The sequence below is a fragment of the Lissotriton vulgaris genome, chromosome 1_1 (assembly GCF_964263255.1).
Source record: "Lissotriton vulgaris chromosome 1_1, aLisVul1.2, whole genome shotgun sequence".
Lineage (NCBI taxonomy): Eukaryota > Metazoa > Chordata > Amphibia > Caudata > Salamandridae > Lissotriton > Lissotriton vulgaris.
Genome location: NC_141685.1, coordinates 776,520,812 through 776,545,580, shown reverse-complemented (window position 1 = coordinate 776,545,580; position 24,769 = coordinate 776,520,812). Strand labels below are relative to the sequence as shown.

General features: G+C 48.1%; 1 protein-coding gene across 2 annotated transcripts in view; it reads left to right on the top strand.

The window, feature by feature from the left end:
- Positions 1 to 24,769, top strand: part of TPR (translocated promoter region, nuclear basket protein) — a 684,526-nt gene that overhangs the window by 411,334 nt on the left and 248,423 nt on the right. For both annotated transcript variants that reach the window (XM_086956072.1, XM_086956065.1), the window contains exons 39-41: positions 3,614 to 3,700; positions 10,389 to 10,586; positions 12,029 to 12,160. In XM_086956072.1, coding sequence (XP_086812198.1) covers positions 3,614 to 3,700; positions 10,389 to 10,586; positions 12,029 to 12,160 — 417 coding nt within the window. The remainder of the gene's footprint in view (positions 1 to 3,613; positions 3,701 to 10,388; positions 10,587 to 12,028; positions 12,161 to 24,769) is intronic.

Genomic DNA, 24,769 nt, shown 5'->3' with positions numbered 1-24,769 from the left:
CCGGAGCACGTAGTTGTGACGGACGCGTCCCTCCAGGGCTGGGGAGGCCACATTAGAGAGGCGGAGATCAGAGGCCTCTGGTCTCCGGCGGAGTCCCGGCTCCATATCAACTTGTTGGAGCTGCGGGCGATTCGTCTAGCACTGAAGGCATTCCTCCCCTCTGTCTGACGGAGTGTAGTGCAGGTGTTCACGGACAACACCACCGCCATGTGGTACTGCAACAAACAGGGATGGGTGGGGTTGTGGACCCTCGGCCAGGAGGCTCTGCGCCTTTGGCAGTGGCTGGAACATCAGGGTGTGACCCTAGTGGTTCAACACCTGGCAGGTTCTCTGAACGCCAGGGCGGACGAACTCAGCGGCTGGTGCATGATGGATCACGAATGGCGTCTGAACTCTGACGTGGCGCAAGGACTCTTTCAGCAGTGGGGAGAGCCTTGGTTAGATCTATTCGCCACCGAAGAGAACGCGCAATGTCATCAGTTCTGCGCGTTGGAATTTCCAAGGCGGCACTCGCTCGGAGACGCTTTTCGCCGCGAGTGGAGTTGCGGTCTGTTGTACTCCTTTCCGCCTATACCACTTCTGCCCAGAGTGCTGAAGATCATGCGCGACCGGGCCCAGGTTATCCTTGTGGCTCTGGACTGGGCACGAAGATACTGGTATCCCGAGCTACACAGCTTGTCAGTCGATCCCCCGGTTCGTCTGCCTCTTCAGGAGGACCTTCTGTCGCAGCAGCAGGGGACGGTCCTCCACCCGAACCTGTCCAGTCTCCACCTCCATGCTTGGAGATTGAGCGGCGACAGTTGAGGCCATTTGACTTGCCTCCTGAAGTCTGTAACATCATTCTGGCAGCCAGGCGTCCCTCCACAGTCGGTATACGCCTGCAGGTGGAACAGATTTGTGGCATGGTGCACAGCAAAGGCTGTGGATCCTCTCTCTGCCCCTCTTTCTGAGGTTCTTCTCTTTCTTCTTTCTCTTGCCCAGCAGGGCTCTGCTCTGGGCACGATCAAGGGCTACCTTTCTGCTCTTTCAGCCTTTTTGAGGCTGCCTGATCAACCTTCTTTGTTCAAGTCCTCTATTGTTAATCGATTCCTGAAAGGCATCACAGATACGTTCCCTCCTGTTCCCTTTGTGATGCCTCAGTGGGACTTGAACTTGGTTCTTACTTTTCTGATGTTCGCTCCCTTCGAGCCACTTCACAACTGTCCTCTCCTCCTTCTTACTTTGAATACTGCCTTCCTGGTAGCCATCACCTCTGCCAGGAGAGTGATTGAGCTCCAGGCTCTATCTTGTAAACCTCCTTTCCTATCGGTCCACCCGGACAAGGTTGTGTTGCGGACAAGGCCCTCTTTCCTGCCCAAGGTAGTCACAGCCTTCCACATCGGGCAATCCATCACCTTGCCCACCTTCTTTAAGCCTCCGCATCCCTCGAGAGAGGAAGAGAGGCTCCACCGTCTGGACCCAAAACGTGCGCTCTCTTACTATCTAGATCGACACGCCAGTTCCGGATGGATGACCAACTCTTTGTAGCGAAACGCGGTACACAAGCGGACCATCTCGCGGTGGATCATCTTGTGTATCCAGGCGTGCTACTCCTTGGCTAAGAAGGAACGCCCTGTTGGACTGAGGGCTCATTCCACTCTGGCCACGGCGACTACCACTGCCCTGAGCCGAGGAGTTCCCTTGCAGGACATTTGCCAGGCAGCTACGTGGGCCTCGCTGCACACGTTTGCAAGACATTATTGCCTGGACAGTCAAGTCAGGAGGGATGGCTTCTTTGGCCGTTCCGTCCTCCAGGGCTTTCTGGTGTGATTATTGGTTCGCAGACTCCCCACCGGGGTTGGTAGTGCTGGTGTATCTATTCTAAGGTAAGGAATCTATCACTAACGTGTCTCTTTCAGATGCACAAGTTACTACTTGTGTAACAATATATCTGTACGAGACATTAGTTAGTGATAGATTCCTTACCGACCCACCCATCCTCCCCGTTCTCTGAACTGATATCTAGGGTTAAGGTCATCCCCTTTCAGGGCCCTGGTTTCAAGGCACCAGTGTTGGTTTTTAGCATAGCTCTGCGTTTCTGGCCTGGAAAAGCTGTATCTAAGAACTGACGTCAGCACGCGGAGGCAGCGTCTAAGTACTCAGACGACGTCATCACGGCGCAGACGACTGACGCGGAGCAGCAGACGACGCCTACCGACGTGCAAGGATACTGCTACGCAAAAATTTCCGGATCCAGTCTGACGCCTGGGGATATTCTAAGGTAAGGAATCTATCAGTAACTAATGTCTCTTACAGATATATCGTTACACAAGTAGTAACTTGTGCGTCAGCCCCGTGCTGAGGTGCATTATCAGAGCTGTGTGAATAATAACAGCTGTGAGTCCGTGCCTGAGGTGCAGCATCAGAGCGGTGTGAATAATAACTGCGTCAGCCCCGTGCGTGAGGTGCATCATCAGAGCTGTGTGAATAATATAAGCTCTGAGCAACAGCATACTCTTGCACACTCTCCCTGCTCACCAATTCAAAGTTTGCTAAAAAATTTATGCAACGCATTGTCATACACAATGCCAATAACTCAAACTTTAATGCTGCGAGACCTATTGCATTATAAATGCTTGTTACCGAAAGTAGTGACACCCTTTCATGTAGGCCAATCGATCACTCGGCGACCTTCTTTGCTCCACCTCATTCTTACAAAATAGAAAGGCTCATAAAGAGTTATCATTCTACATTGATCATACCAAAAAGTTCTGGGTGGACGATCCACTTTATCTGGTTTGTTGGAGCCGAGAAGATGGAGACCATGCAGAAGAGGACCACCTCAAAAAGCAATCCCCTGAGGGGTAGCATGCCCATTACACCAGAGCCAAAGCTCGCAGCGTACCTGTCCTGGACATCGATCAGGCTACGATGTGGGGGGGTATTCGCACCTGATTGACAAGCACCATTACAGGACAGTTAGGTCTGTTGTGACTGGCATTTAGCCTGTTCTGTTCTCCTGGACTTCCAGATCTGATAGCAGACCCACCTCAGAGGAGGTATTCCTTGGGCATCTATTCGAAAGCAAGTAAATTGCTGTTAAAAGTCTCTATCATATTTGGTAAAGACTCATATTTGGTAGAGACCATCTAGCCCCAGATTCCTTGCTGATCCTCTCCCCTTTGCGAACGGATTTCTCTACATTGGGTAGCCCTTGTAGGTCCCTGGTGTCTGCACACTGGTCCTTCAGCATTTTGTCCTGGCTCCGTGCTTCTTTCGTGGATATGTATCAAAAATAAGCTGATGTCTGTGCGCTGGGGTAGTGCCTATATAGGCACCATGCATGTCACTTCTGGCAGTGCCGACAAAGCCAACACGGAGCCGAACGACCCTGCCTACCAGGGAGCTCTAGACTTTTCGGATCCAGTCTGACGCCTGGGGAATATTCTAATGTAAGGAATCTACGGTTAAATGCAGTCTCTATCTGACACACATTACCAAATGTAAGTTGTTCAATAAGCTCTCTATACTCTATGTAAAGCATGCAATGTGAATGGATGTTAAAGAAATGTAAAATTTTAAAGTTCTGTGAACGTGTGTATTAATTATTTTGTTTCTTCTTTCTGTTTGATAGGAGGAAACATCACCTATGGTAGAAGAGGGCCCGCATGCTGAAACGGAGCAGCAGGTTTTTAGCCAGGAGTCTAATTCTGTCCCGGAGGTGAGCTGGGAATTAGGACTTGCAGCATTTAAGAATGGGGGTAGTCAGTCTGTTGGCCTATCCTGACATCCAGTGTTTGTTCTTGGACTGATTAGTTGTATACTAATTTTGTATGGCACTTTACTTTTCATTTGATTTTCTCATTATGTACCCTAGAATTCATCATTTTCAAAAATCTTCAAACCAAACAACAACACTTTCTTTTGAAAAAGTTTACTATATTGTGTAAGACAGGTCAGACATGTTCTTAACTCTGTATAACCAAGTCCAGATATTTTTATTGCTCCTGTTATTAACTTCCTCTCTCCTTTACTGTGCTTTCCTCGCAATCCTTACATCTTAGTTCCTGGAAAAGTTATCTTTCATGGTTCTTTTAATTCTAGTAATCCAGATGTGGAATTATATTACGCTGCTCAAACATTAATATCCTAACTATGTTCATAAAAAACAAAAAAATTCTGTCTCTAAATACATTTGTGCATCTAGAGAGTATTAATGCTTTATCAACTTTGCTTCTCTATGTATTTGTTCTACCGACCCCTTTGTACATTAATACCGTGCCATTCTAAAATATTTGTAGTTCAAGTTATGTGGCTGTGCCTTAAATTATTGCATTTCTGGTGACTTAACACTGCTGATTTTACTTTTAGGTTTGCTGCTGGGGACCTCAGCCTTTTTCTGTCTTGACAATATAGTTTAACCTTACTTGGCATTTTTAGAGGTTGAAGGGCAAGTTACATATTGGTGTAAGGGAATCTTTTTGTTTTGTGAAAGATGTTAATTATGTAGTTACAGTGAAAGCAATAGAGGATGCCTTATTCAATTTTAAACTATTTAGATTTTTTTAGCTTCTCCACAACATTACTATTAAATCATTGATTTTTTTTTTTAACTCTCATAAGTAGATGTTTGTCTCTAAAAATGTGTTCACAGCTTGTCATCCACTTGATAGCTTCCAGTTCAAAGAATTACTTTTGAAAAATGTTGGTTAATTTGTTTTGAATTTTTCGAAGTACGTATCATTTTGTCACTGCTTTTGCATTTTTTATTTGTGAATATTCTGTGGATGTCTGAATAATTTTCTGATGCGTAATCCCAAACGTATTCATTCTGTCCATTCTCTAGGATTTGTTGTCATAGCGCCACATGTTATGTATTTTGTGTGGTGAAGTAATATGAAGAACTGGTGTTATCTTTTTCCTAAACATTATCTGTCACCATTTGGCCACAGACTCTCCCTGAGCTTATCTGCCCTGCCAGTCACATTAACCCTCCCTTTTTCGCAGCTGTGGCAGAGGTACCCCATAGCATCAGCCAATTGAGACCCAAGTCTGTCTTGATTTTGTGGCTCTTCAGTGTCCTCCTTTTAGGTTGGTAGGATCTCATTTCCAGGTAGCAGGGGCTCCCCTGAATACTTGATTTAGTGCAGTTAGAGGTGTGTAGGGTAGTAGCCAATGGGCTACTTGCCCCCTATGTGACCACTAATTCTCCACCTTACTTGGGTTTTTCCATCAATGTGCTGAGGTCCCACCTGTGCCCAAGGCATTGGATTCCCTTCATTTGGGCTGTTCTGTGCACCGGTCTTCAGGGCCGTTCTACTGCCATGAGTCCAAGGTATTCATCTCATGAACCTGAGTCTTAGTGAGGACAGCTCTAAGGCTTTTTTAACTCCTAGCCTTGAGCATCGTCCTCCTGAACACCGGGATGGTATATGCAGTAGAACCTATGGCTTCAGTGGGCCTAGCATCAGTGCTGTCTGTCTGACGCCGACCTGATCTCAAAGGAAACTGCACAGGATATTTTGTAGTAGCAGCCAAACACAACCATCCTCTTTGCACGACTTCACAGTTATGAATGACGCGTTACTGCTGTGGCTCACCCTGGAGAGGTGGAGATCTTATGCCTGATGCAGTTTGTCTGACTTTGAAAGCCATCCAGCATAGGCGAGGCAAGTGCAGATCCTCTGGGATAACACTGCTGCCATGTAATATTGGAACAGACAAAGAGCAATGGGGTCCTGGTTTCTATGCCCATGGAAGTGGATGGACCAACAGAACATCTTACTGATCGCCAACCATCTGGCAGGGCCTTACTAGCCGACTAGGGATGTCCGCATCGCAGAGGCCTGGACCTAGAGTAGCCCAGCTGTCCTCTGCAGTCCTGACCAAGACCTCTGAGTGACTTTGAAGCATGAGAACAGCCGACCAAATCCTCTGCACCCAAGCTCCCCTGCCAGGGTCCACGAACATGGACTGTGCCCTCCTGCTTCCAAGACCCTCTCAAACTGAGCCTCCCGTCTTGAGCTTCCGGACTTATCCCCAAGTCCCCCTCTGCAGCTTATTTCTAGTTGCTCGCTCCTCCCCCCTTCCCCTTTGTCAATGGTGTAGCACAAGGCTACCAATCCATCCAACACTGCTGCACTTAGACACTCCAGTTTGGGTAACTGCTGGTGGATCTTGTGACAGTGAACCCCTAGCATCTTAAGTCCTAAAGAGGACCCCCCGAAATAAATTTGTAAATACTCATATGCAGTATGCATTTCTTTCTCCATTGGAAAACATTACCACGTAAAAACGCGTTTATGTAACTTTTTTGCTTGACTGTAAAAATTGATAGCTTGAGAGAACTTACCCGATTACGAAGTTCTTCGCGTCTAAAATGTTATAAAAATCCATGTTATTTTTCTAAATTAGTTTTGAGTTTCTTCTGGAGTGTGTCTCTCATGTATTGACTCTGTGTGTACAACAAATGCTTAACACTACCCCCTGATAAACATAAAATGCTTTCTCACACTACCACAAGAGAGATTTGGGATTATTCATTTAAACCCTGTAAGCCAATAAGGGTTGGCTGGACTTACTACATACCGTACCTCATTTTGGTATACTGCATAAAAAGCTAGTCTGATGCAAAAACCATTTTGCTTGCTTAGCCCTGCAATGCTTTGAGTCTTCTCCCCAGACCCACCATGTTTGGAGTTGGGTAGAGTATACCCCAGAAAAAGCTTTACCAAAGGTTAATGTATACTTCCCAAATTCCTCACTGCCTTTCTATCTCACAGATCTGTGATGTGGACTCCTGGACATAATAGGACGCTCAACCCTATCCTCTCCGCCAGCCACCACGTCACCTTCAGCCACACCACCGAACTCCACTGGACCGACCACCACTGCATCCACCTCACCTTCAAGAAATCCACCACGAACCACCACCTGCAACGGATCCCCTACTGCAGCTGGAACAAGGTCACAGAAGACCAGCTCATCACCACCCTTGCCCGAGACCCACCGACAGACACCACCAACGCACCCGCCAGCAACCTCAGGCAATGGATCGACAACTGCGCCAACACTCACACCCGATCAAAAAACCTTTTGAACAGACGCACCGACATAAAGGCCAGCTGGTTCACCACCGACCTCCAGGAAGCCAAGCGGACTTGCTGAAGACTCGAGAGAAAATGGCGCCACGAAAAGACACCGGACAACCACGCAGCCCTAAAGAACGCAAGCCGCAAGCACCACCAACTCATCTGAGCCACCAAAAGGACCTCCTTCAAGGAACACATCGTCAATGCACGCAACAGCAAAGAGCTCAACATCATAAAGGAACTCTCCAACCCCAGCTCCAGCTCCAACATCCTGCCGTCGCAAGACCTATGCGACTCCCTAGCCGCCTTCTTTCATCGCAAGATCGTAATCCTCCATGACAGCTTCTACACCCAGACCCTCCCAACAGCCACCGACACTGCAGACTCCCCGCCCCCCAGCCTCACCAACCGCCAGCTCTCCTTGACCCACGTCAACGACGACCACACCAAGACCATGAACACCATCCATTCCAGCTCACCATCTGACCCCTGCCCCCTCACCACATCTTCAACAAAGCAACCTGCATCATCGCACTCCAACTCCGGAAAATCATCAACAGCTCCTTCGAGACCGCCACCTTCCCGGAAAGCTGGAAGCACGCTGAGATCAACGCCCTACTCAAACCCACAGTGGATCCAAAGGACCTCAAGAACTTCTGGCTCTTCTTCCGTTCCTGGAGAAAGTCATCGAAAACCTCGTCGACAGGCAACTGACCCACTTCCTCCAGGAGAACAACATCCTGGACCCGTCCCAATCCGGATTCGGCAGCAATCAAAGCACCGAAACCGCCCTCATTGCTGCCACAGACGACATCAGGAACCTACTGGAAAACGGCGAAACCGCGGCCCTCTTCCTCTTGGACCTCTCGGCCGCATTCGACAACCTGCTACCACACCGTACGCACATGCCTACGCACATGCCTACATGACGCAGGAATATGCAGCAAAGCCCTGGACTGGACCACCCCCTTCCTCACTGACAGAACCCAGATGGTCCGCCTCCCCTATTCTGTTCTGAAGCCACCAAGATCTGCAGTGTGCCCCAAGGATCATCCCTCAGCCCTACCCTTTTTAACGTCTTCATGGCACCGCTCGCCATAGTCTGCTCGCACAACCTCAATATCGTCTCCTACGCCGACAACACTCCACTGATCCTCTCACTCGCCAAAACTAACCTCTATGAAGGAATGGAGGCCATCTCCAGCTGGATGCAGGCCACCCGCCTGAAACTTAACTCCGGCAAGGCAGAGGTCCTCCTCCACGGATCCACTCCCTCCACCTGGGACGACTCCTGGTGGCCAGCCGCACCCACTCCCACCCACCAAGACGTAACCAGGGGTTCATCCTGGACTCATTGCTCTCAATGACCCATCAAGTCAACACCGTCTCCTCCTCCTGCTTCAACACCCTCTGCATGATCTACAGATGGATCCCCACTGGAACCAGAAGGACGGTCACACAGACCCTCGTCAGCAGAAGGCTAGACTCCGGCAATGCCCACTACGCTGGTACCACGGCCAAACTCCAGAAGAGACTCCAACGCGTACGGAACGCCTCCGCATGCCGCCTCCTCTACATACCCCGCCACACCCACATCACTGCCCACCTGAAAGACCTCCACTGGCTCCCAGTCAACAAGAGGATCACCTTCAAGCTCCTCACCCAAGCCCACAAAGCACTGCATAACGCCGGACCAGCATACCTCAACAAACGTCTCACCTCTACATCCCGAACCGCCTGCTTCGCTCCACTGACCTTGCCCCCGCTCAGCGCCTTGAGACCCTCATGGCTGATTAGTGCGCTCTACAAATTATTGATTGATCGATATGGCTCCAAGTTATGTTTTGGCACACTTGTCTCTTGCAAATTTGTTTTGTCTAGTATAGTGATCCAGATCTGTGGGTGAAAGATTAAGAAACTTAGGTTGATGCAAGTGTGCCGCTCTATATTTTTAGGGTGGAACAGTCATGGAGGTACATGGCAGTTCTCCAGATGAACTGCGCTTTGGTGTATTCCTTCTGTGAATAATCTATGGTTAGAGTACGCACCAGAAAGAGCACTACTGTAGGTAATTAATGAGTTTCAAATATCTTTGTTAGAATTTGGCTATCAATTCTCAGCGGCAGTCCATGGTTCATTCATGATTTACTTAAATTCTCTGGAAAGGTGCATTTTGCTCTGACAAACAAGACTTTGCTTAACTTCTGTGACAACACTTGGTTAAGTTGATGGCTGAGCTACCAAATGCTAGCTGTGGTATTAAGTCCAACTTAGTATACCTGTCTCTTTACTATGTTCATGTTAATCTGTTAAATATACAAATGGTGTAGAATTAATCTTTGGTGGAAGTGCCTTTTTGTTCTACTGATGGTTACTTTTTTTTGGACAGATTCATCATAGTCCCTTAACCAGCTATCTAGTCTCCCTGGAATGAACTTTATCCTTTATGCCCGGTAGTATCGTAGTTCCTTTAGATGCTGAAATGCTTATTTCCCCTTCCATTTTGCTGTCACTCTTGTGCTTAATGTGCTATAATGCAGTTCGTGCTACAAAATGGTTCAAGGCATGGTGCCTGGAAAAAAACTTTAAAGGATATATCATTCGAACCCATGTTTTCCCAACTATATATATGCAGCCTTTTGAAGTTATCTTCGGTTTTCACAATCTGTTTCATCACCCTCCGGGGCATAGCGGGTACAAAAAAGTATGCTATACTTTGTCTCAGAAATATCACTATACAAAGACTAGGATGAGGGTTTTTGACAAGATTTACCAGTACAGGTGTGATTAGCATTTTTGATATTTAAAGGTAAATATATAAAGAATGGACAGTAACTCAAGGAGATGCTTCAGTTCATTCACATGTCATGAGGGTATTAGTTGGTATTCTAATGCCTATAGTTTGTGTTTCTTACATTGAAGGTATATTCTGGATTCAACTTCCAGGTGGCAGAATCTGTAAAAAAATTATGTTGCGGATATGTAATGCATTTGACTTTTAAAATTGTTTTCCTCTTAAGTAATTTTAGACATTTAGAGCTTCTTTTCTACTTCATGCTGCCTAGCTGATTAATGATTGGTAATCTTAAAAGAGCTTATGGCAATTGGATTGAAAAAACATGAATTGCTTCAGCATAACTTGAGCAGCTCAGTTGAACATGTCTTTGTTTTAAGCATTTGCTGTTACATTGGTTCTTTTGTGAGTTCAGGACTAATGGGGTCCTCTAAATGTACTCTAAATATTCTAATTCAAATTCGTGCAATTTGTCCAGCTGCAAAAGTGTGCAGAAAACCTGAATATTGATTCAATTATTCTAGGTGGGCTCTCAGAGTTTTTACCCTCACATTGAAGACAGCGAAGAGGCCTCACAGTCCCTTCTCCTGGATCTTGTTCCTCAGTCATCCGAGCAGGAGGTTCAGTCATCCCAGGATGATCAACCCAAAGGGCCTGATGTGATTGTCATAGACAGCGACGAAGAGGAAGATGATGAGGAAAATGAAGATGGTGAACAAGAGGTATGATTTCTAGACTTTTTCCCCTTCATTTTCCACTGAAGGCAAAGTTTATGTACAATGACTCCTTTCTTAATTGCAAAGAGAGGTCAATTGATTAGGCTTTAAATGGACCAGCAAATGTTTTGCTCAATAATAATGGTTAGTGTTTTACATACTTAAAATGCCACTGTGATTAGTTGCCCATCTGATTAGGTAGTTCCAGCCTTTTTTGGCCCAAGCCACAGACAGTCTATAAGGCTATTCGTACATTGTACTCTCTTAAAAAAAAGAAAAACGGATGGAGGGAATGATAAATCCTTGTGGCTTTCTGCTCCATTTTCCCAACCGCTACAGTACATTTGTGTCAGCAGTGGAGCATGCCTGATAGCCCTAGCACTGACAAAAATGGTCATCCGGACCTCTGCTGGCAGTCTGGGGCATCCTATACAGTTGTTGTCCCTCAGCAATTAAAAACCTATTTGCCTCATTTGTCGGTGCATGAGGAGTGACAGAGATTTTCCTCTTCAGTCTTCTGCAGTCCTGACTATCACTTAATCTGCACAAATGACAGAAAATTTCCCAATTCCCATGTGTGAGCCATGGAAAGAAAGAGCGGGCTTTTTTCCCCCTCCGCAACAAACTGTTACTCATCTGCACAACTCCACGTATCCTTTAAAAATAGTGGTGAAGGAGTGCTAAACTCTGAGTTAAGCAATTTAAATATTGATGTAAACCAGTGTTTACACCCCAAAGTTAATTGTCTTCAGTGGATCATTCATCATTCCAAAGTTCTGATCTTGACATCGCAGTCTGACAGATTGCTAGCCTTGCTCACCCTCTGAGTATGGTCACCACAAACATCTCTTCTTGAAGTTGGAGTTTTGCAGGTTGGAGGGTGTATTTAACTAGGCATTGGGTACAACAAAGAGTATTAAGGATTTCCTGGAGACAACATTTGAACATATTTTGTCATGTCAATGCCACTTAGACTAGAGTAGCGACCTAGCCCAAGAATCCTCTATAGCAGAGTACAGCCAGTTCTAGTTTTAGAATGGTGGGATGTAGAAGACTAGGAGAACTAAGGGGCTTTTGTGGATCATCTGGATTCTTGTGCTGCAAAGGTATGTAACTGGAGTACTCCTGTTAGTCAAGCATGTCACTTACAGCATTATTCTACACTACTGCAAGTCAGTAGAGGTTTTCCAAGAATGTAATGTAACGCTCCCAAATGGAGGGACAAAGTAAGTTTCAATCAAAACTAGTGTTCCAGCAGGAGCCAAGTTAAGGTTGGAGAAGGGTGGTGGTGCTTCAGCATCTCCTCCCGATTTGTTTATCGCACTTGGAGGACCTGGTACTCACTCTGGCAACCTTAAGTGCTATGCTACCTTAAAAATATGAATATTTCTCCTGTGTATTAAAATGCAATCACAAGGCTTTCTTACGTTGCTATGTACATTCCACAGGAATATGAAGAGGACGAAGAGGAGGAAGACGATGAGGAAGATGATGACACAGGGATGGGCGAAGAAGGTGAAAGTAATGAAGAAACCGGTAGTGCAGAGGGCAATGATGCATATGAAGGCGATGAAACTGAGGTAGGTCATACAACTTTGAACAGTAACTAGTGAAATAAACCGAAAAAGGAAATATTACCTGAGAGCCATTTTTCTGATAGACTTCTAACCACAGATTCCTCCTCCTATGAATTTCCCTAGGAGCCAGGCTAGGTATGGAAACATTTGCTAGCAGTTCTCTTGTATGTCAACAGGTGTTGTTGTGTAACTCTGTATCAGATCCGTCCCGCCTTTGATGTGATGTTCGGGCCCCCACCTGTTGCTGTCTTTCCATGCCTACTGACACTCATCTGGAGTTTTTTTAATCCTGTCATTTTGAGAGGAATTTTTCCCTGAAACTTTTCTTTAGTGTGTAGGCATTTCTCCCCCTAAAATTAAACCGACACCCATGTCATCTGTCTTTGATGTTTTGGATCCAAACATGACTCTGCATTCAAGTGCTGCGTGAAGAAGAATCGCAAGCCATCCGCAAAGCAAAATTCGCCATTGCTGAACTTAGTAAGAAGTCCTGGTGACAGTCGAGGTCATGACAACTGTCTCTCACTCATGAAGCAACTTACGTGACCGGTCATCTTTGAAGTCATGGGCCTCTAGTAGTTCAAAAAGTCAAAGAACCTCAAGCAGTCCAAACATGTGTCCATCGTGCCACCACTCTCACCATTTGGATTTGTGCAAAACCCCGTACACTTCTAGGCCACAGTCTCATTTCCCTGCTTTGGAATAGTCTGGAGCTGATCCAGACGTGCCCCACTTTTCCGGAGCATCTGCAAAGCCACAACCGCTAGAGGAGCTGAAAAAGCCTTCCACTTCTTCTTTGTTGCCCCACAGGGTCCCTCTGGTGTGGCTTCGGGCCCCAAGTATCCAAGGTGACCTCCAGTCAAGATACCACCGGCGAATCCATCCTCGACGCGGGCTGTGCAGCTAAATCTCAATCCAATCCAAGCCCCTTCCTTCATTATGGTGCTGGCAACTCTGAATCTGGCACAACATTCAACACAATCCTCTGTGCTGCGATCAACACCACAAAGTTTCCTCTTTCCAACACCTATGCCGGAATTTGATTTGATCACCTTATCGAACTCTGAAACCCAGCACACTCTGCAGAGACCACAGTAGTACACCTGAGACCACAGTAGTATACCTATTCGCATGCATTATTGGGCAAAGTGGTGAACATATTGACACCTATCCCAGGAGACATCCAACCCACCTTGCAATCAGAAGCGGCTGCTCCCGAATGGGCGTGGGAAGGGGAGCAAAGGGGGAGGAAATTAAAAAGAAAAGAAAACTTACTTGGAGTTCGCAGTTGCCATCAAAGCTGCTGCGTCTTCTCCAGCAGGAACCACCCAGCCTCACAGAATCCCTTGACCAATCCCAACGCTTACTTAAGCAGTATTGTAATTGGTCTAAGCGCTGTGGTTCAGCGCTCAGACGGGGGCTTGGAGGCTGACCATGTTCTCCACTAAAGCTGTATAATACAGCCTGTGGAGAACATGCACAGCGTGCATGACGGTTTGGTCTGCTGAGACGGCCGGCCAAACCTTCATCGCACTTTAGGTGCAGCCAGCACCCCTCCGGCCAACCCTATCAACAGTGATGCACTGCTGTTGAACTGTAAAAGTAAAAATAACATGATAATAATGAACAGCCGTTATCATTTTATTGTTACTTTGCACTGCTATAAAGCAGTGGGGCGACGCTCCTCCGCCTTAGCAGAGGAGCCGCCCCTGCTAGCATTGCCTATTGACTAATAGCCAGGGCGTATCAAAATATTCAACCTATTCAGGCTTGGAAATGACTTACTGCGTGGGTTGGGCCGTCGGGGATCAGCATGGTGCTACGACACCATTCCTGAATTAACTACATGGGCTTATTGTTGGACTTCCAACATTCCCTCAAGGACATGCCCTTTGTAGGAAACTGGGTTTTTGTTGCAGTAGTCCCCTTTACTTTTTGCCTGGTATTTTGATGCAACTTTGACTAAAGTGCACTGGGTTCATGCTAACCAGGTCCCCAGTGCAAGTGTTTATTCCCCAAAACAAGACAACGGGTCACTTGATCCCCAAGTGACCAGACCTTTAGCACCTCTTTAAGTTCCTAGTAAATGGTACCTAGGGCATGGGTACTAAAGAGGGTCCCTAAGAGCTGCAGCAAATCTTGTAGCTTGTTTCCGGTCCAGGGAAGGCATGGCTTGGCAGTTCGGGCTGGACTGTTCCCATGAGGCTCCGGGTCAGACTGATTTCCATGTGGCCATGTCTGAACTGAGGTCGCAGAGTGAGCTAAAGAATTTTGATGGATTAAACCCAGATCAGTTGACTAGGGGTGGTGCTTGCAATGTTCAACACTCCGTCCATCATCCCCTTTTGGTTTTGCTATGTACGCTAACACTTCATGGTATATTTGAAAGAGACCGTAGTTATAGATTCCTTACCTTAGAATTACCCTCAGGCGTCAGACTGGATCTGGAAAAATGTTTTCATAGCAGTACCCCGCACATAGTTAGGTGGCATCGGTCGACTCCGTGTTCGTCGTTGGCGTCGTGATAGCCGGAATGACATCATGGTATTTACTTAGACGCCGCCCCTTTGCGCTGACGTCCGTTCTTTCTTTTTCCACGCCAGCCAGCGCAGATCCAGAGAGAGCGGTACCTCAAGTCACTTTTTGACTGTCTTTTTTTCGACTTTGTGTCCACATCTTTTCAAGTCATTCGACACCTGGTGCACAGGGATGTCACATAGGCGGACCGGCTTCAAGCCTTGCGGCTCCTGCCACAAGCTGAGGTCGGTGACAGACCTACGTCTGGTGCGCCTCTGGTGACTGGAGCGTGACCACAATCCAAGTCGTCCTTTGACTTTTGGGTCATGACCATGAAGTCTTTGCAGGAGTGGTCCTTAAAACTTCTGGAAGCCTGGCAGTCTGCTCCGCACTGCTTGAGGTCCTGGTTGAGAGGGAGGTCGCGGGACTGGTGGCGGAGCAATCACCACCACTCATCGAATTCTTCAGGTAAGTCGAAGCACAAAAAGAAGGCGAAGAAACAGTCACTCTTCGCGTTCTCCCTGTCCGTCGACCGTGGGATGCGGAAGGTAGTCGTCCAGCTCTGCCCGCAGAGCCTGTTGGGTCGACTCCAAGCCTCCCTCCCTCCCTTCCCGGGAGCCGGAGTGACCCCTGCCCAACATCGTAGTTTTTACGAAGTCCTCCACTTCATCTTTGGGCAACGCGTCTCTGCCGTCGTGCCATCGGGCCCGCGTACTCGGCTGGGTGTTTAGGCCTTAGATGCCAGCAGCTTTGGGCCGGTGCCCCAGGGCCCCCAGGGGTATGGGCTTGGATCCCTGGGGGTGCCGGTCGACCTCACACACCTACTCTGGCACCAATCCTCCGCCTCCTCAGACGCTGGATGTGTCCCCAACCCACGTCGAGCCCAGCCTTCCCCTCGATGTGGACACGGAGCCGGAATGGCGTCGACCAGTACTTTTGTACCTCTGTTCTCCCCTGGTGTTCACTATCGACCTGAGTGGCTACCAGAGGATGGTGAGGAGGACTGGGAGGGGTCTGTGGACCCTCTGGCAGACAAGCTGAAAGAACCAGACTAGAGACGAGTTGGATGAGGCCAGTGGTCTGGATACTTCTCCAGACATTGCCATGCTTTCTCCTCCTAGCGTGGCTATGGAGGAGGGTGCCCATTACACTGTGGTGTAGCATAGGGCGGCTGAGGCCTTGAACCTTGAGGTTCTTACGGTGGCGGTCTGGACTAACCACCTGACCGAGGTGCTTCAACCGGCAGCAGCCTCTTTGGAGCCCCTGCTGCCGTTCAATGAGGCCCTCCTGGACGGCCTTCTGGGCACTTGGTCCAAGCCCAGCACAGGGGCTCCTGTGGATAGGATGATTGCCCGACGCCACCGCCCGGCCACGGGCGACCCCATTTTCCTCTCCCAACACCCTTCCTCCTAGAGCTTGGTGGTCCAAGCCTCGACTACCAAGGGCGCATTCCCTACTGCTCCACCTGATAGGTAATCCAAGAAGCTGGACCATTTTGGAAAGATTTTTTCTTCTGCTAGCTTAGGACTGCTGTCTGTGAACACTGCATGTCTCTTGGGCTGTTACTCCTATTCTGTGTGGGACACGGTCGCGCAGGTGCTGCCGCATTGCCCAGAGGAGGCCCGGGCCATACTCTCCTGTGTGGTTGTGTGGATGGGAGACTGTGACTGGGTGAGACAGCCCAGATCCAAGGCAGGCATGAGTCTAACCCTTACAAATGTCAACGGTGCCCTCTCCTCTCTCCCCTCTCTACACAACAGCCTGAAACCTGGGAGCGAGCGAGGACAGGAGTGTTTGTGCCGGAGGACAAAAGCGAACACTGTTCCTTTAATTGGGCCGAGTTTGGATCATCAAGCCCCACCCCCTTTTGTGACGCGCAGGTCGACGACTAAGAAAATACCGGAAACACCCAGACGCCTGGTTGTTCGACACCTGGAGGAGAGGAAGCCAAAGCGTGGAGGAGAGCGAAGACAGAACGAGGACGTAGCGAAGGAGAAGAGAGCGGACGCGGCCAAGAGAATAGCAAAGCCAGGAGGCCAACGACAAGGCGTATCGCCTAGCCACACTTCAGGGGAAGCGTGGCTTACACAGGTACGTTCGCGTATCTCGGGTTGGGCGGAAAGGAAGGGGTTTAAACCTCCCTGAGTCACCACTGGAACGGTCCTGTCACTCCCTGCCCTGAGCACGAACGACACCTTGCAGCACTTCCTTTTGTTTATGCTTTTGTGCACCGAGTGTCTCCTTTACACATTATAAAAATTGGACACCAGACTGAAGTTGGTCTATCTTTTTTTTTTCTTGGGTCCCGGAACGTCTGGACGGCGTCTGTTCACGCCCCGATCATGCTGGAGTGGAGAAGGCGAAGCCTGGAGACCCGTAAAAGTCTTCTTTCCCCGGAGAAGAAAGCGAAGGCCCACTTCCCTATTATAGAAGCACTTTATGACGAAGGCGATTGTTAAAACCAATAAAACCCACTTTAAATCTCGTATGTGTCAGTGCGAGTCTCTCTAGTCGGCCACAGAGACACAGCCAAGTTCGCCATACGATGTGCACTGGACACCGCCGACTCGCTAGGCAGGACAATTTCAACGTCTGTAGCCCTGCGACACCACGTCTGACTGAGGTCCACTGGCTTCTCGGTGATGTCCAATCAACACTTTTGGACATGCACTTTGATGGCTGTCACTTGTTTGGTGACAAAGCAGACGACGTGTTCGAGCGCTTTAAGGATTCAGAGCTATGGGCAAATCCTTGGGCCTTACCTTTTGCCTGTGCAGTCTGTTTTCCACCCGATCGTGGCTAAGGAAGGGGTGCCCCATCCCGTCCAGAGCCACAGGCCTGCGCAAGCTGTCCAGCCTCAGCGCGGCCGGGGATGTGGGAACCAGAGTCGTGGGTCTGATGGCCAGCGGGTGGGCCAGTCCACCAGCTCCCCCTCTGCTGCTGCCTCCAAACCCTTCCAGTCTGACTTTTCAGGGCGACCAGTTGCCAGTGGGCAGCAGGCTCCGCTATCCGCTCCCCCACTGGCAAACCATCACGTCGGACAGGTGGGTTTTGCAGATAGTCTGAAGGGGCTACTCCCTCCCCTTCGAGACTACCCCCTCCATCCATGCCACTGCAATCCCATCGCATGTGGGAGGATCACTTGGCCCTTCTTTATCAGGCAGTTACAGCTCTCTTGGCCAAGGGTGCCATTGAGAGTGTTCCTGTGCCAGAAGTAGATCGTGGTTGTTGTTCTCTCTGCTTCCTGGTACCCAAGAAGGACAAAGGCCTGCGTCCTATGTTGGATCTCAAGAATGTCAACCTCTTCCTCTGAAAGGTGTAAAAATGTTTACACTGGCTCAGGTCTGGTCTACCCTCAACCCTTGCAGGACGCCTATTTTCACATCCCAGTCCTGCCTGCCCAAATCATTACCTATGGTTCACGGTAGGCCACGAGCATTTTCAGTTCACTGTGCTCCTCTTTGGTATTACCAGCGCCCCTCAGGTGTTCGCGAAAGTGATAGTGGTGGTCGCAGCTCATCTGCGCAGATCAGGGGTTCCAGTCTTTCCCTATTTCGATGACTGGCTGTTGAAGGCGAGCTTGCCTCAGGCTGTCGTCTCCCACCTCCAGACTACGGCGTACCTCCTGCATTCACTGGGGTTCACTATCAATGTGCCAAAGTTACACCTGATTCCCTCTCAGAAGCTCCTTTTCATCGGGGCAGTTCTGGACACTGCGCAGTTTCGGGCCTATCCTGCTGAGCAGCGAGCCAAGGATATTCAGGCTATGATACTGATGTTTCAGCCTCCATCCTGGGTTTTGGTGAAACAGATTCTGATGCTGCTGGGCCTCCTGGCCTCATGCATTCATCTTGTGACACATGCCCAGTGGCATATGCGAGGTCTTCAGTGGGAACTGAAGTTCCATTGGGTGCAGCATCAGGGGAATCTCTCTGAAATGGCCCAGATCTCCGAGGGAACTACAAAATATCTGAAGTAAAAGAACCGCAATTGGTGCAGCACAAGACCCCTCTTCCTTCCCCAACCAGATCTATCAGTGGTGACGGATTTGTCACTCCTGGGATGGGGCAGCCATCTGGGAGAGGTGGCCTCTGGGCTCCGGTGGAATCCAGACTCTTAAACAACCTTCTGGGGTTCTGGTTAATCCAGCTGGCATTAAAAGCCTGTCTACCCTCCATCAAGGGGATGCTAGTACAAGCGTTCATGGACAACACCACTGCTATATTGTACTGCAACAAACAGGGTGGGTGGTGGTCATGTACCCTTAGTCAAGCGACATGACTGGAACTGCAGGGCATATCCCTTGTGGTTCAACACCTTGCAGGCTCTCTGAACACCAGAGCAGACAAACTAAGCCGAAGATGCCTAGCAGATCACGAATGGCATTTCCATCCAGAGGTGGTACAATGTTTCTTTCAGCAGTGGGTGAGCGCTTTGGTTAGATCTGTTCACCGCTGCCTAGAATGCCCAATGTTAGCAGTTCCACGCGCTGGAGTTTCCAAGGTGTCTCTCACTCAGACTTTTTGTCTCTGGTAGAGCTGCTACCTTCAGTATTTCTTTCCACCAATACTACTCCTGCCCAAAGTTATCAAGAAGATCAGGAACGTTCAAGCCCAAGTCATCCTTCTGGCTCCGGGCAGGGCTCAGAGTTTGATATCCCTAGCTGTTGAGCATGGCCATCCATCCTCCCATCAGACTGTCTCTTAGGAGGAACTTCTGTCGTAGCATTAGGGGACAGTTCTCCGCCCAAACCGGTCAACGCTCCATCTTCATGCGTGGAGATTGAGCGGCTACAGTTGACAGCTTTCAACCTTCCGCCTGAAGTTTGCAATGTTACTTTGGCAGTCCGACATCCCTCCACTAAGACTGTATGCACCTACCGTTGGGTCTAGTTTGGGGCATGGTGGTTAGAGAAACAGGTTGACCCTCTTTCTGCTCCCCTCGTAAAAGGTCCTTCTCTTTATCCTCCCTCTTGCCCAGCAGGACTCTGCTTTGAGCACCTGAATAAGCTATCTTTCTGCCATCTCAGCCTCTCTGCAGTGCCGGAACATCCGTCACTCTTCAAATACCCTGTTGTAAATAGGTTCTGAAAAGGTTTGCAACGTATTTCCAACATCCCTCATCATACCTCAGTAGGACCTTAATCTTGTCCTACCTTTTCTGATATGCGCTCCCTTTGAGCTATCGCATAACTGTCCTCTCAGGCTCATTACCATTGTGACTGCCATCTTGGTGGCAAGAACATCTGCCCAGAGGGTTAGTGAGCTTCAGACTTTGCCTTCCAGAATGTCTACCCATACAAGATGGTACTATGCACTAGAGCTTTCTTTCTGCTGAAAGAAATCACGCCCTTTCATGTAGGCTAGTCCATCACTCTGCCTGCTTTTTACTCCGCCACATTCCTCCAAGGAAGTGGAGCGACTTCACCATCTTGGCCCAAAAAGTCAACCCTTGGCTGGGTATTTCTGAGCGAAGAAGGAAAAGGCTTTGCAGAAACAGGCCATCCCCCTATGAATCCTGCTCTGCATTAAGATCTGTTGTGTTTTGGTCAAGAAGCAACACATGAGGGTTTGCATGCTCATCCCACCAGAGTTAAGGGTGTGACCACTGCATTAGCACATGTTCCGGTCCTGGAATTTCTGCCAGACAGCAGCGTGGGCTTTTCTACACACATTGCTTGTTCGGTCCTGCAGGACTTTCTAGTGAGAAATAGTTTTGCAGACCCACATCCGGGGAGGCATTGCTTGGGTGGTGTCTATTCGAAGGTAAGGAATCTGCGGCTAGAAGTCTCCGAGATGAACAAGTTACTTACCTTTTAGTAACGCTTTCATGGGTAAAGACTCTATCTAGCTGCAGATTCCTTGCCGACTCACCCACCCACCTATCCTCCCTGCTCATCAAACTGATTTCTAGAGACAGGGCTGTTCCACTTTCAGTGTTAATCATGACTCCTGGCGTAGAAAGTTGCAAAAAGAAACTGACATTGCGCTGGCGTCCCTATATAAGCACCATGCAAGTCTTTCAGCACAAACACTATTGCCATGTGACGCTGAATGACTGCACCTACTGGGACGCAGGGGTACTGCTCTTAAAACCTTTCTGGATCCAGTCTCATGTCGGTGGATAATTCTAAGGTAAGGAATCTGCAGCTAGTTACTCTACCAGACAAGGCCTTACCAAATGTAAGTAACTTGTTCTTTACACTTTCCTCTCCTTCTTCCCACCACATCAGACCGCATGGGACAGTGGGTCAGCTTCCTACACCCATTGGCTAATTTCACTGAGTGACTGCATTCAGCTGTTTCCAAAGGGACACATTAACACATTCAAAGTAGATCCCTTCAGTGCCAGGGGCTACTATGGCAATGCGTGTGCTTGAATTTTTTTTTTAAAGAAATGTCTTTGCTTTTGACCATTAGTTTATCAAACTATATGTTTGAGTCCAGCTGTCCCAACAATAGTGTTCATTTATTTTATATTTTCTTTACAAAAAAACATAACCAAACCGACATCGGAGGCAAGATGGCCGCCATGCTGCTGTAGAGTGCAGTCGCACTTACTCCTTCTCCCGGACCCAGGGAATAAATGGCTGGATATGGACTAAAGCATGCTGATTCTACGGGGTACACTCTGGACTGAAGGCGGTACTAGCATCAAGACATTACAAAAGGTGCTTACAACCTGGGGGTGCTATTATTGTGAACATTTTAAGAAGGCGATTGTGGACAGTATCTATACAGCCTTAAGGATGTCGCAGCGCCTAGGTGCTATACCAAAGGTCACGCAGAGTAAACGCACAACAACTATGGCTACAAGCGGCACTTCCCAGAAAACGCAGCTCAAGAAGAGCGAGAGACCTGCTAAGGATAAAGACAAAGAAAAGGCCGACTCTAAAGCGGAGATTAAGACAGCCTCTCAAGCAACACAACCGGAGACTCCTGGAGGTAAAGCGCAGGCACAACAGAGGCGCTCTCACTCCGAAAGTGGAACAGCAAAGCATGCGATTACTGTACCTGCCGCTGGTAAGGATCGGCGGCAACCCACTGTGACAGAGGCTTTCGCTGGAAGAAATCAGCAGTTAACCCCGGCCGCTGGAGGTGCCTCGGATCCAAGCTCAAGATCGAACGCGGAAACTCTCCTCGCCGACCGCGAGGACGCAAGCACGGCGGTTGCTAAGCAACCGGGGCCTGAAACGCTCACGCCTCTAGCGGGAGACGCACTAGGGCTTGAGAATGCAGCGGAGGTTGTCGAGGAGGTTGTCGAGGATGCCAGCACGGACAAAGACCTTAATGCAGGCGGAGAAGCAGGATCAAACACGGCGAATAACGCAAGTAAGCTTAGTAATACCCAATCAAAGGAAACATTTGAAACAAACATTAACACTGCCCAAATGCTCGAAGCTTTGAATGAAGTAAATCTAGCGCCAACACCCGTGGTCAGCAGTGTAATGATACAGTCTACCTGGGGCAGTATGAAAAGTATTCAGAGCCACATAACAAAGGGGGCAAAAGGGAGGAGAGTATGCTCCCCGGAGAGGGAAAAGTTCTACTCCGTGACTGAGGGGTCAGACTCTTCATTGCTGGGATCAGAGGAAGAGGACACTAACACAGACTTATCATCTGGGACAGAGTCTGAAAGATCCCTCTCTAGCGAGCACAGAAACAGGGAAACACAAAAGAGAAGAAGAAGAACAATGATAAGGCGTGACAGAGAGATGGACAGAGCAGCAACAAGTACAAACAGGAAGCTGTTATGGGACTATGGTAGTGCTTCCAAAATTTACCAGGATCAAGATCTGGGAGTGGCACCCAAGACTTATCCCTTAAATGCCCCTAATGAGGTAAATGATATCCCGCCTCAAGCAACTTTAGATGGTATGTTCTCTATGCTGAAGCAAATGCACTTAGAAGCTCGCTTAGAAAGCAGACGAGCAAGGCAGGACACAAAGAAAATACAAGCGAGCATCAGGAAAATGAACAGAAAATATCAGGAAGTTTAAAGTAGAGTGGAACAAGTAGAAGAAAGAACTGGGAAATTAGAGGATGAGGTTACAGATTGGCAGAATGCAAGAACAGAACAAGGGAAGGTGATCGAAGACTTGCAGTGGAAGCTGGAAGATTTCGAGAATCGCCAAAGACGGAACAATCTACGCTTTCTAGGCATAGAGGAAGGACTGGAAGGGAAGGACCCAAGGGGGTTTATGGTTAAACTGTTAAAAGATGCATACCCAGAGACGCAGTGGGAAGTTGAAGTGCAGAGAGCGCATAGATTTCCATTAATGCAGAAGGGGGGAAGAGGCAGTAACCAAAAACAGCAGTAATCAGAATGGATTGCCTAGGGCAATGCTGATCTTTTTTGGAAACTTTTTGGCTAGGCAGGAAATCTTTGAGACTGCAAGACCAGAGAGGAAAAAATCAGTTGAAGGGATTACTTTTTTTACGAGGCCCGACTTCTGTCACACTACCGTGGAAAGGAGGTGGAAACTGAGACAGCTTATCACTCCTTTTCAACGACAGGGCTCAGAAGCATACTTGATGTATCCATCTAAGTTAAAAGTGGTTACAAGGGGCCGCATCAGAATGTTTTTCTCGGAAGTAAAGGCAGGAGAATATCTTGCAGAGATTACAGAGCTTCAGAAAGGCAGGAAGAGCAAGGAATCAGAACCAGCATAGGTTAAACAAGGAAAATATTAGGCATATTGCATATTGGGTTTCACGATGGTAATAGGGTTAACTAGGGTGGGAGAAGGAAAGCGACACTACAGTAGCGCGCAGCCACACATAGGTCAAAATTGACCTATTTGCCTGTGACAGGGGGGGGGTCAGCAAGGGGAGGGGGGGAAAGGGGGGGCTGGGGGAGGGGGGGCAGGAAGGGGGTGGTAAAGAGATAAGGTTTTGTACAGCACAAAATAAAAAGGTATGTAGACGCACAAAGGTGGCAGGAAAATATCTTGAGGAATTGTTTTTTGGTCTTTTCTATAAAAGCAGATGGCATTAAGAATTACTACAATCAATATATGCGGGTTAAATGATGGGGGTAAAAGGCAGAAAGTAGCGGCCATGTGCAGAATGTTAAAAATGGATGTCATATGTCTGCAGGAAACACATGTGAGGGGGAAGGATAGGTATCTTATGGATCAGCTAGGGTTTGATGTATTAGCACACACGCACCAAGATACTAAAACAAAAGGAGTGGCCATACTGGCAAAAAAAGGTTTGATGAAAGTAGAGAGAAAGAAGGAAGACGTGGATGGTAGATGGGTGATGATAGAAGGAGAAATAGCCGGAAGCCGCTACACAATTGTTTCTGTATATGGTTCCAATGAAGACAAACCTGATTTATTTGATTATCTAGATACCGAATTGCCGCTATGGACTGAACCTATAATTGTGTGTGGAGATTTCAACATCAATGGGCTAACAGGGCTGGGTATGATGGGAGGGGGGATGAAGGGTGAGCGCAAGAAGAGAGTAAGAAAAGCCATTGTCAATCTAATGAATAATAATGCGTTGGTAGACGTTTGGGCGGCATATAATCCTATAGGGACAGGTAGTACTTTTTATTCGGCCCCCCACAAAAGTATAGCCAGATTAGACTACTTCTTAGTCTCCAGTCCAATAGTATCAGAATTGAAAATAGAAATATTACCTCGAGTTTCCTCAGATCATAATCCACTGGTGTTGACTATCTCCCGGAACCACAATATTAGTCACAAAGAGTACTATTGGACATTTGAAAGAGGGTTGCTCAGAGAAGATGACTATGTTAGCAGAATGAAGGTATGGATTACACAGTTCTGGGAGGTAAACCGAGGTATGGCAACCGCAGGCATGGTTTGGGATGCATTCAAAGCAGGGATAAGGGGGGAAACACTGGCTTATACTCTACATAGGAGTAAAAAGGAGAAAATGGAGTTAGCCAGCAGGTTACAGGATTTAAGGAACCTAGAACAACAGCTTATCCAGCATGTTATAAATCAAGAATCTCTTGAGCAGGTCTTACTAGAAATAGAATTGAAGAAGGCAGAAACTGGGGAAAGATTAGCTAATAAAGCTGCAGCTAATTATTTGGCAAAAAAAGAAAAGTGTTACGAGT